The 13,122-nt window shown below is 36.4% G+C and overlaps 1 protein-coding gene and 2 pseudogenes across 1 annotated transcript; 1 reads left to right on the top strand and 2 right to left on the bottom strand.

The window, feature by feature from the left end:
- Positions 1 to 2,232: 2,232 nt before the first annotated feature.
- LOC114732430 (AB hydrolase superfamily protein YfhM-like) lies at positions 2,233 to 4,174 on the bottom strand (annotated as a pseudogene).
- A 2,778-nt stretch (positions 4,175 to 6,952) lies between these two features.
- Positions 6,953 to 8,754, bottom strand: LOC114732406 (epoxide hydrolase A-like; annotated as a pseudogene).
- Positions 8,755 to 9,850: 1,096 nt separating this feature from the next.
- LOC114732407 (protein RTF1 homolog) lies at positions 9,851 to 12,977 on the top strand. The gene is made up of 2 exons (XM_028919688.1): positions 9,851 to 10,208; positions 10,825 to 12,977. Exon 2 carries the CDS (start codon positions 10,865 to 10,867, stop codon positions 12,809 to 12,811), a length of 1,947 nt encoding a protein of 648 aa, XP_028775521.1. The 5' UTR covers positions 9,851 to 10,208; positions 10,825 to 10,864; the 3' UTR covers positions 12,812 to 12,977.
- Positions 12,978 to 13,122: the final 145 nt, after the last annotated feature.

Here is a 13,122-nt window from a genome sequence, read left to right as displayed (position 1 = left end):
AACATGTAATATGCCAAATTCATCAGAGTTGATCGCTAACATGTTTGCTTTCAAACACTATAATCGGGCTGGCTCTACTCACATTCCGTATTCATTAAACAAATTAATCCAGTAAAATTATAGTTTTCCTACACAACATGGAAATTAAATTTTACTTTAAAATGACAGAAAGGCAGCTAACATTTTATAATGCAATATCTCGGCAAAAGGTTATTCTTAGCAATCAGTTCATTAAAATTAAAACAGAAAAATATGTTTCTTTTAAAATGAAATATATTTCCACAGGTTCACAGCCACATGTATCATTTCCTAACTTCTTTAGAAAGCTTAGTGTGATTCACCCTCGTTATTAAACAAATTAGGAAGATGAAGCATAAACTCTCAAGGGTTTACAGTTTTCTGACTTGAAAAATGCAGAAAGCCCACATTTTCAGTACCTTAGAAAGATCAAGTGCATCGAGCATTCGAAGCAGATCACTGACAATGTCAGAGAAGGCGGCTTTCTCGGGTTCGGGCGGCGGTCGGCGTCAGAAAGGCCGTAGCCTCTGTAATCGGGGGCAATAGCTCTGAAGCCGGCACCGGCAAGAGCAATCATCTGGTGACTGCCAGGATACCATATCTCAGGGAAACCATGCAGGAAAACGACGACTTTAGGACCTGAAACTCCCAAAAAACGAGAAATGTTAGAAGCTTCGTATAGAATAGTAGGAAGGAACAAATCAGGAACGAAAAAGGATAATTATTATTATTGAGACCGGTCCCGATTTCCGCGACGTGAAGCTTGAGGCCTCCGACGTCGACGAATTTGTGTTGAATTTGGTCCATTGCTTGGGATTCTCTGGTTCTGAGCGATTTCGGGGGGACTCTCTTCTTACTGAGCAAACAGTAAATACTCGTTCGCTGTGTGTGTGTCTCTCTCTCTCTATATATATATATATAATTGGCGCGCGATGAGGCTGCATGGATAGGCAATGAGCACTAGGCATTTTTACAGCTGGCTGCCTAGCATGCAATGTACTTAAGTCAAAATGGTCTTTGCGGCCTCAGGTTCAGTTGAACCTCAAGGAATGGGAATGAACTATGAAGATGATGATGCTCTTTCTGGAAAGACAGAAATGATTTTTTATCTTATCTGACCCGAGACAAAAAAGACAAATCTGGATTCTCTGTTCACGTATTTCCCGGACCAGGTTTGAAAGTTGACGATTATCTTCCATTTTCAGCCATACTAGATACAAGTAACGGGGATCATGAACCGAGTCGCATCCAAACTTTTTGTGAGAATCAATTTCTAAGTAAATAATACTACCTCCGGTATATTAGATCCCGTTTGACTTTTAGTTTGGTCTTAATTATAAGACCCTAATCATTTTATCTCTTATATTTATGTATTTTTTTCCTAAGATAGTTTTCTTCTAATAAATAGTTCTAACCACACATTTAATTAGCAAGGATATTTTAGGAATGACAACACTTATTTGTTACAAATAACTAACTTAACTTACTTCCTTAATCTCCTCAAATTAGTAATTGGGTCTTATAATTAGGACCAGAGGTAGTATAATCATGTGCAAGAATATCATAATAAAAATTCGTAAATACACCGAGAATATCATAAAATATTATTTTACTAATAAATAAAATCACTTCTTATAATTATAATAACCAAACACAAATAATTTCTAGCTACCTTTTTAGTTTTAATAAAATCTCTGCCCAATAAACCATTTTTTCTAAAAAATCTCCGAAACATCAAAAAAATTATTGATTTTTTAACTTTTAAAAAGGGACCCCAATTTGGTAGGTAAACATATATATACCCCGGCCTCATATAGATTTCTCTAGATCGATTTAAATGGTTTTTATTATATTTTAAATTAAAATGCTCATTCCTTCTACAAAAAATATTAAATTTTTTAAATATACATTTTAATGAAAAGTAAACATATAAAACAGATAATAATAATGATTTCATTTTATAATGATGTCAATATAAAACCAATATAATAATGATCATCAAACCGATTGATATCTACAAACAAAATCTCCTACAATCAATTATTATCATTTTTTTTTCGCGCGCAGTCGTTATTTTAATCTCTAATCTCTAGCCATTCCCAGTTAAATTGTCTTTTTATATCATTACTTCAATTTGATTGGAAGCCTAGCTACACACGGATTATCACACTGCGGGGTATGAGTCATAACATAATCTGATTCACCACATTTATATTCTATATTGCAACTTCCACTCATAACATCATGTGTCTCAGTCTCCAGAAATCTCAGGTAAGTTTCAAATGCTTGCCAAGGAAGTCAAGGATCAGCTGATTAACTCGTTCGGGGAATTGCTCCTGAACAAAATGGCCTCCCTCTGGAATGAACGTTATTTCCGAGTTGGGTGCAAATTCTTTCGTCTTCCCACTCTTTATAGATCCTCATCCCTGGAAACTTGAGAAAATAATCCTTCCCTCCCATTATAACAAGAGCTGCAACTTTGGCTGTTGGATCTGCTATGTTGTACACTTCACCCCCGACCTATATATGTAAATGTAAATACAAAAAGTAATTATAAGTCTAGTTCTAGATCATAAACCATCATTGTTTTTCTCGATTTTCTCAAGAACAAGAATCATTAATTCCTTTACCTGTATGGAACCTTCAATGCGTTTGGGAACCCAGATTTCTCGTACAGTGCTGCATAAGCTGCAAGATCTTCTTCTGTAACCAAGGGGGAAGAGGGGTTGATGGATCCACCAAATCCATAATCTCCTGGTTTTCCTCAGCGATTGGTATCTCACTTCTAGAGAAGAGGATGTAAATGTTTTTCAGAACCGTCTTTTCATCGAAACGTCCAAAATCAGCCTCTGCCCTTCCTGGTTCCTGAGAAAAACCAAAAAGAGAACAATTAAGGTTGCATATGATAGACACTACCAATAATGATTATAATAGCAATAGAAATTAGAAACTCAACACGGTTTAAGATTATACCTTCCATCTTGAAATGTAGAAGCCTTCAGGAAGGTATTTGTGGAACTGAGAGGGGGCAGGAGGAAAATATGGAACTCCCAGTGAGATAACACCTAAGACCCTTTCAGGGTGTAGAACTGCAAGTAAATATGCAGGTCGAGCTCCAAAGTCTTTTGCAACTAGGAAAACCTATTTACGTTGTTGAGAAAGGGAATATGTTAACATAAATATATATCAACCGATTAATCCATAATAGTTACTGTTACACAGAAAAATTTTACTTTTTCCAGTCTATTGATATACTACCTCCGGTCCTAATATAAGAACCAGTTGACTAACTTGAGAAGATTAAGGAAATAAGTTGAATTAGTTATTTGTTTTAAATAGGTGTTGTCTTTCTTAAAATATCCTTACTAATTAAGTGTATTGATTAGAACCATCATTGTTAGAAGGGTTACTTTGAAAAAATATATATATATATGAGAGACAAAGTGGATTGGAACCCTATATTTAGGACCAAAATAAAAGTTAAACAAGATCTTATATCTAAGACGGAGGTAGTATTGATATGGTGACTAGTCAATATTGACCACTGTTTTGAATCTCTCAACAGAAGCTGCCTGGCTGGAAATTGCTCATTCCTCGAGAGAGCTTAGAGCGATTCACTCTTATTATTTAATGAAAAGTAGAATGATGAAACACTAACTCGTCTAGGATAATTACTTCATGTTAGCATAAAAAACGCAGAAGTCCACAGAGATATATATATATATATATATATATAACACAGTAACCTTATTGAGACCAAGTGCATCGAGCATTGCAAGTAGGTCATTGGTAATGACAGAGAAGGAGGTTTTGTCGGGTTCGGGCGGCGGGTCAGAAAGGCCATAGCCTCTGTAATCGGGGGCGATAGCTCTGAAGCCGGCACCGGCGAGGGCGATCATCTGGTGGCGCCAGGAGTACCATATCTCGGGGAAGCCGTGCAGGAAAACGACGACGTTAGGACCTGATGAAATACTCACACAAAAAACAATGTTTGAGCTTCCGGCTATAAAGGTTGTAAGAAGGAGCGAAATCATGAAAGAAGCAGAGGATCATTGTTATTCTAACCGGTTCCGACATCGGCGACGTGAAGCTTGAGGCCTCCGACTTCGACGAATTTGTGTTGAATTTGGTCCATCTTAAGGATTCTCAGTGCCTCTCTTACGGAGGGAACTTGCAATATGGTTCAATGGGCGTCTGTGTGTGTTTATTTGGCCCAGTGAGGCTGCATCCGCAGATGGGGACGTAATTACTCTCGGTTAGCAATTTGACAGCTGGGATGCATGCAGTAAGGGTAAAATGGTCATTTGAGAGATAGATGCTTTCGGGGAAAGGAATAAAGATGCTCTTAGAAACAGACAAACAGACGAAAACTTTGTCAAGATAAAATGTAAATTACTATCTCTGCTCCCCTGAGAGAATGATTAGTTTACTCCTCTCGTATTTATAAAATATTTTAATATATTTTATATAGATTAAAAAAAATTTTAAACTATGTTAATTTTTTATTAAAATATAATAACTTTTTAACTCTATCCTTATTTAATATATATAACTTTAAAAAAAATCATTTACATTATAATAAATAAGAGATAAAATAATACATTCATATTAAAACTTTAATGATACGACTTTATATAGAACTATAAAACAACCTTTTCTTTCTGTCCTATAAATAGAACCAAAGGAGAAATAATTTAAAAAATTTAAAAAAATAAAAATTATTTTGAATATTTATTTAATCATTTTTAAAAAATTTTCTAACATACGAATTGATATATAATATAACAATATATATAAATATTTCAAAAAAGATATACAATATTATAAATCTTTTTAAATTCATAAATGGAGTCTTATATTAAAAACAGAAGCTAGTATAATTTCTTAAACTTTTATAAGCACAATTACACTCTTTCTATTTGTGCTTTATTTTTAACTACAAACGTTTCCACCATGGTTGTCTAAGAAAGTGTTTGCTATAAATTAACACGCACCTTCCATTCTTATTCATAAATCATCTTCTAAAGTTTTTTACATTCATATTTTCTTTTTTTACAAATATATGAACTAATTTTTTTGCCTACACATCTACTATAAAAGTAATTAATATATTTTTCAAGAATACCCTTATATTTCTATTGTTGAATAATTACGGTAGAGAGAGATTAAGGGTGTGTTTGGGTGACACCTCAAACCATGGTTTGGGGACCCAAACCATGGTTTGGGGACCCAAACCATGGTTTGGGGTGTCAATCACCCAAACCCCCTCTAAAAATCAAAAACCATAGTTTTGGAAAAAGCAAAATTTTTTTGCTTTTGGAGAAAAAAGGGAGAGTGTGAGAGCGTATATGATAGTATCTTGTTATTTTTTTTATAAACATATTTTTTGATAAACATATTTAATCTTATATTTTTTAAATATATATACACATTAATTATTTATTAATTATATTATCTTATGTATTATTAATTATGTTAGTAAAAAATATATTATTACAATTTTATTCCTTCAAATTAAATATATCATAAAATCTATTTTTTCTGTAATTATCATATTAACTTATGTCTTTTTTTTAGTAATTTGTATATATAAAAAGTGCTTCTGATAACAACTATCCAAACACTCTCACTTCTCAGAATCACTTTTTTACAAAATCTATTCTTCACAGAATCTATTTTCCCCAAAATCTATTCTCCAGAATCACTTTTAAAAAACTACAGTTTGGTTTCATCCAAACACCCCTAAGAGAGATGAGCAAGATTGAGTTAGAATTTAATTTAATTTGATTGAATTTATTTTTTATTTAATTAATAGTATGTTTTATTTTGTCCATGTGAAATATTCAAAGCTGTCCGATAAATGAAAATGAAGGAATCACAAGATGTGCTTTTGTTGTGCTGGAATAAGAAGTCGTCATTTTTAAGGGAGTGTTTGACAAGATAAAAAAAACTTTTAAAAAACAATTTTTCATAAAACGAAACAGACTCTTTTATATATTTATTTCGTATATCGTAAAAGTACTTTTAAAATTATAATTTGACTTTCATCCAAATATTTTCTAAATTTTTATTGCATGTACGGGCGCACATTACTACCATAGCGTATAATTACCCCCCATTCTAAACATCTTGCGCATCAAAATAGAATATAATTTAATCACGTCTAAGAAGCTGGATTAAACCGGGTTAAATTTCAATATGGTACTCACCAAATATTAGGACTAGTTTGGAATTAGGAAAAAATCTTTTAAAAATAACATTTCAATAATAATTTAGTAAAATACGAGATAAATAAATAAATAAATTTGTTTCGAATCATATGAACAAGTACCGTGAACAAATGCCTCTAGAATTTTAATCATGATCCCCACAAATACTAAATTTTGAATAATTTAAGTATAAAAATACAAGTTACATTTATGTATCTTCCACGACAACATGTCAATTTAATATATTTTGTCTTCATGCTAGAAAGTGGGCATTTTGGCTTGACCATCGATTTGAACCATTATACTATCAAGTAGTGGTGCTGTATTTCACATGCTATTCAGTCATACAGAGGACCTTGGAATATGTCGATAGTTTTAAGAAGGATAACTCAACACTATTTTCTATCTTCTTGTCTTTCCACACGTCTTTTTCATTATGATATCGTTCTTTGCCATGCATAGGTTCGTTTGAATTTTTTTTTGGGGGTCTTGGAGATCAATGTTTTGAGATGAGAATCTCAAAGTCTCATAACTTTCCATAAAATTGTCATACAAATTGATATATAGCTGCAATAATATTTAATTTGTCGAGAGTTGATCGAGCAAGATCATGATGAAACTCCCCAAGAAAAAAAGTCATTTTCCACAAAGACACAGAGAAGAGATTATTTATTTCAAATCCATACAAGTCATTTCACACAACACATACAAAACAAATTCATAATTTACAATTCAAAATCAAATTTGCTTACCAGGAAGCAGAGGATAAGGTGATTCACTTGTCCAGGGAATTGCTCGTGAACAAAGTGGGTTCCTTCAGGGATGAATGTGATCTCCAAATTGGGAACAAGTTTTTTAGCCTTTTCACTCTTCACTAGATCTTCAATCCCTGGAAATTTAAGCACATAATCCTTGCCACCCATTATCAGAAACGCAGGAACTTTTACCACTGGATCTGCTAAATTCAACTCTTCACCAAATGACCTATCATGCCAATCAAATCCAATGTCACAAGCAAAAATTCATACTCTGCACACCACTTCTGGTAGAAAGTTTCTACAACAAATCCACTCTTGCATTGAAGAGAAACCACACAATGTTTAGGATCCAAGCAAAGTCCACTAACATGTGAAATTCCCAGAAAAGCAAGAGTACATGATGAGATCTGCTGCGAAATCAAGAGCTCTTTCATATTAACATTTCATGCTTTTTTTGTCCTCTCTTTAATATATGTAGCACATAGACTTGTGAAGAAAACATATGTCAAACCCAATACGATTCTTGATTGACACATGGATGCTATAAATTTTATCATGTTTTTGCTTCATAGTTTCAGATATATCAAGAGTAGTCACTCTCAAGTACCTGTATGGAACTTGTAAAGCTGTTTGAAATCCAGATTTCTCATACAAATCTCCATATGTTGCGAGATCTTCTTCTGTGATCCAAGGGGAAGTGGAGCCGATGGCTCCACCATATCCATGATCTCCTGGTTCTCCTGAGCTATTGGGATCTCACTTCTGAGAAGAGAATGTAAACTTTTCGCACAACCGTCTTTGCATCAAGGCGTCCAAAATCAGCCTCTGCCCTTCCTGGCTCCTGAAATGAATTGGAATGGACAGAAACAAACTAATAAGTGTGTAAGTGCGTGTGTGTGTGTATGGGGTATGAAAGAATGAATAAGGATTGAAACTTACTCTCCATCTCAAGATATAGAAGCCTTCAGGAAGATACTTCTCCTAACAGAAGGACCTGGAGGCACAAAAGGAACCCCCAACGTGACAACTCCTAAGACCCTTTCCGGATGCAGAATAGAAAAAAGATATGCAGGCGTAGCTCCAAAATCTTTTCCTATCAGAAAAACCTACAAATACATATAGAGTTGGGGCTCTTGAATTAGGTTATCAGGCTGGCCAAAAAACAGAGAGAATTAGGTTATTAGGCAAGTGACTAACAATACATTCTCATCAGTTGCAAGTAGGCATGTCTCTGTGCTTAGTACTTCCATTCTAATATTTTTTTATTCTTACTCTTTTGACCAAAAAAAAATGTATCTTTCAATTTATCAGAGGTGCACAATTGATATTGAGATCATGGAATTGTATTCAAAACAGTTTACAAGTAGAACTCACAAAGAGAAATTGCCAAGTAGACAGTGAATCGGATAGGTCGCCTTTTCGGGTTCGGGTGGTGGATCGGAAAGCCCGTAGCCTCTGTAATCGGGGGCAATCGCTCTGAATCCAGCATTGGCCAGGGCAATCATCTGGTGGCGCCAGGTGTACCATATCTCCGGGAATCCATGAAGGAAAACGACGACGTTAGGACCTGCAAGCGAAAATGAAAATGGGTGTTTGATTCAAGAAGAAGAAGAAGAAGATGATGATGATGATGAGGTGTAGAGAATTCAGACCCTCTCCGATTTCAGCTATGTGGAGTTTTAGGCCCCCAGAGTTGACGAACTTGTGCTGAATTTGATTCAATTCCATCTTCTCCGAAACTCTTGGACGGCTAGGACTAAAAAATCTGCTTATCAGCAGCATCAGTGTTCCAAGCACAAAGAGTCACCAAAAATCAAAATAATGCGATAACTAATTAATGAAAATTTTGAAATTCAATTTAGAATATATAAAAATTAATGGTTGAATAACTATATTAAGTTAAATTAATATAATTGAATTTTAAAATACATATAAAAATCTATTTTCAAAAAATAGTGATCTACTAAAATATGACTTTGATGGTATATTTGTTGAATAATTAATTACCTGATTCGGCTGTCATTAATAAAGTATAATTTTTAGTTTGTAAATTTCAGGAAAATATGTTACGTTTACTCCGGAGTAAATTTAAAGTTGAATTTGGTTATTTTTAAAAAAAAAAATCAAGTAAACTGCGAGGTGCCTGCCAGGCTCCCAATCTTGACGTGCCTGTTTGGAAACACTTTTTTAGAGCTTATAAGTAGCTTATAAGCTCTATAAGCTCTATAAGCTCAATTGAAAAAAGTAGGGTCTGTTTGGCAACACTTATTGTAATCGGGCTTATGTCTGAAAAGCTACAATAAGCTATAAGCTAAAATTAACAGCTTATGGCTTATAGCTTATGGCTTATGGCTTTTGAAATATGAAGAGAGAAAAAGTTAAGAAATTTATTACTTCTTTTGATTCTTATTATAAGCCTCAAATAACTAATTTGTAGATAAAAAAATCAATTAAAATTAGTTGAAAGTAATGAATAAGTTAGAAATATTTTTATTTTTAAATATGCTCCTAAAAATATACTTTTATTTTTTATATTTCACTTTATATTTAAAATATTTTTATGACTTCTTCATATTAAATTATTTTAATTTCATTGTATTATGTGAAATTATTTTTTTAATCATGTTTTATTATTTATAAAACTCATACCCTTGTGGCAATTTTTCAGCCAAAATTACTTTTACTCAACTATAATCCAAACAAACTTTTTCCAATCTCATTTTGTAAAACTAGCTTGTCTGAACTCCAATCCAAACACAATTCAGCTTATCCAATTTAACTTTTACCAACTTCACTTTTATAAGCTACTTTTTCTATAAGCTGCTTTTTCAATCGCTGATCCAAACGGACCCGACATCTCTTCCTCACGATGTGAAGTACCATTAGGTTGGATCAGAATCTACGAGGGCTTGGCGGCTTGGCTGGGTCGATGGTTTTGGGGCCAGCACGTGTCGTCGGTGACTGAGGGATTGACGGAGAAGAGGGATTCCTTACCGACTGCGACAGCGGTGCCGGAGGTTAGAGAAAATCGGTGGCTGGGGCCAATTTTTTGGGCGAGAACGACTAGGGAAATCCAGGGTGAGAGAGCTCGGTGCTGCAACGTGGCCGTCGGCTGAGACTCGACGGATAAGAGGGAATCGGCGCCGGAGGTCACAGCGGAGACAAAGGCGACAGAAATCTCTTGGTCTAGAGTCCGTTGGAGAGCGAGACTTTTGCCTTCAAGGTTAGGATTACATATAAATCTCTTTTCATCCCTCCAGTCGATGCGATTATAGTTGTCCTCTTCGGTTATTACATGTGCGCAGCGAAGTATTTCGTTTGAGTTGGGTTGGGGTTGGGGCTGGGGAGGGGGGGCGAATTACTGATGCTCCGCTGTGTGCAAGTAAAATTTTCATCTGTTCAACTTCTTCTGCCCAAATCCGGCGCAAATGCCTCTTTATCAACCCGTTCTGCTTCTTCATGGGTAGTTCGGTAGTTTTATCTCCCTCTGCCTTTCTGGACCAAGCTATTCCTCCGCCCCTGGCAGGAAACATCTCTTTCCGCTTGAACCTTCTTCCCTAGCTGCTGCTCTGTTCTCCCCCTTTGTGCAGCCAACAGGAGTCTGATTGCCGTTTCGCCCAACCAAAGAGGTCCTAAGACCTCAGCCACAACCCCATCTCCCCGCCATTGTTAATTGACACCCACATAGCTGAGTTGATCGTATTCATCTGTAGTTGTCAACTCTTGATATTGTTACCAAGCTTGCATGTATACATCTAATTACTTTGTATATGCTTTCATGGCTCTAAAGCTGTTTTGTGGCTTATGTGACAGCAATTAATACCTTGGTTTATATGCAGGTAGGATCAGTTTGAATTCAAACGCTGAAGGGGGACTATTATGGCAGATTTAGAAAATTTACTTTTGGAAGCTGCGGGAAGAACTGGGACGGGGAGAAATCGCCAGTCTCTACCTTCTTCGAGGAGGCAACATGATGGCTCATATTCAGATGGTGGGAGTGATTCTAGGGATGATGATTCAGATGATGATCTTAACTTTGCAAGCAGAAAGCCCTCTGGATCTCAAGTTCCTTTAAAGAAGAGATTAGATTCAACAGAAAGAGATGATGATCAGGTTAGTCAAGAAGGGGATGGGGATGATGGTCATTCCCATCACGAGGGTGATAGCAGTGATGAATCTGACATTGGTGATGATCTATATAAAAACGAAGATGACCGGCGGAAGCTCTCTGAAATGACTGAACTTCAAAGAGAGATGATCTTGTCTGATAGGGCAAGCAAAAAGGATGATAAAAATTTGTTGGGGAAGATAGCATCAAAGCGTGAGAAAGGAAAGACAAGCGTGCCCAGAAAACAAACTCCTCCTCTTCCATCATCTCGTGTGCGTTCATCAGCCAGATCTGCTGACAGGTCAGCTGCTAAGGATGATGCGCTAAATGAATTGCGAGCAAAGAGGTTGAAACAGCAAGATCCAGAAGCCCACCGTAGACTGAGAGAGGCATCCAGAGGTTCAGGGTCTCGGCATTTTTCACCGAAGGGCAAGCCTTTTACTTCAACAAGCCTTAGTAGTTCAAGCCATAGTGAGAGTGAAAGTAGGTCTCATAGTGATGATGAAGGTTCAACTGGGGATGGAGGGATTGGTGACAGTGATGATGATAGGGCAATGTCTGATGGGCCAATATTTGAGGATATTAGAGAAATTACAATTCGCAGGTCAAAACTAGCTAAATGGTTTATGGAGCCTTTCTTTGAAGATTTAATTGTTGGTTGCTTCGTAAGAGTTGGTATTGGTAGATCGAAGTCTGGCCCGATCTACCGCCTTTGCATGGTGAAAAATGTTGATGCCACAGAACCTGAGCGGCAATATAGACTAGAGAATAAAACTACATACAAGTACCTAAATGTTACTTGGGGAAATGAAAATTCTGCTGCTAGGTGGCAAATGGCTATGGTTAGCGACTCTGCACCAATTGAGGAAGAATTCAAACAATGGGTTAAAGAAGTAGAGCGAAGTGGTGGCAGGATGCCAAGCAAACAAGATGTGTTGGACAAAAAACAAGCTATCCAAAAGATTAACACATTTGTATACTCTGCAGCTACTGTCAAACAGATGTTACAGGAGAAAAAATCTTCTTCATCAAGGCCATTAAATATTGCAGCTGAGAAAGATCGACTGAGGAGGGAATTGGAGATAGCACAGAGTAAGAACAATGAGGCAGAAGTCGAGAGAATCAAGGCAAGACTATTAGAATTAGAGGCAGTCAGACAAGCAAAGGAGAAGGATGCCAAGGCATTGAAGCTGGCTGAGATGAACAGAAAGAACAGGTTTGAGAATTTTAAAAATGCTTCTGAATTGAGGCCACTCAGTGCAGTCTTGAAAGCTGGGGAGGCAGGTTATGATCCATTTTCAAGGAGATGGACTCGATCAAGGAACTACTATGCTTCAAAACCTGGTGAAGCTGGAAATAATAATGCCAATGGCCCAGTGGTTGGTGCAGGCATCAATGGCACAGGAGCAACTTCGGAGGCCGGTATGGTGGCTACTGCTGCAGCTCTGGAAGCAGCTGCTGGTGCTGGCAAGCTAGTAGATACAAGTGCTCCAGTGGATCAAGGGACCGAGTCAAATGTGCTGCACAATTTTGAGTTGCCAATTTCATTAGCAATACTTCAGAAGTTTGGTGGAGCCCAGGGAGCTCAGGCTGGTTTCATGGGAAGGAAGCAAAGAATAGAAGCAACGGTGGGATTTCGAGTCCCAGAAAATGATGGCAGGAGGCATGCATTGACATTGACTGTTAGTGATTACAAGAGAAGAAGGGGACTCCTATGAAGTGTGTTGCTGCTCCCAGTCATATCATGCTGGTTATGGTAAATGAGGCAACTGTATTATTAATATGGACTCTGTTTTGTTGGCGAAAGAAAGATAGGCGGAAACCGGTTTATGCTGATTCTGTATGACTTGTCCTATGATATCTTAAATCCTTTTTGTGTGTTCATCGTGTTTTCATTCTTTTTCCTCACACGTAAAATATTTAAATGGAGACCGTTGGAGTAGATATATGCCTGTAATTCTTACCGTAATTCGTTATTCGATGCTTGGAATTGGAATAAGACTAAGATAAAAGCAAAAATGTTAGGTCT

This window comes from Neltuma alba, unplaced genomic scaffold, assembly GCF_004799145.2.
Source record: "Neltuma alba isolate B1F8T4 unplaced genomic scaffold, ASM479914v2 tig00012910_pilon, whole genome shotgun sequence".
Taxonomy (NCBI): domain Eukaryota; kingdom Viridiplantae; phylum Streptophyta; class Magnoliopsida; order Fabales; family Fabaceae; genus Neltuma; species Neltuma alba.
This window is presented reverse-complemented; position numbering and strand designations above follow the sequence as displayed.

Coding starts and splice junctions, on each gene's coding strand:
- LOC114732407 (XM_028919688.1), top strand. CDS start 10,865: ATGGCAGATTTAGAAAATTTACTTTTGGAAGCTGCGGGAAGAACTGGG.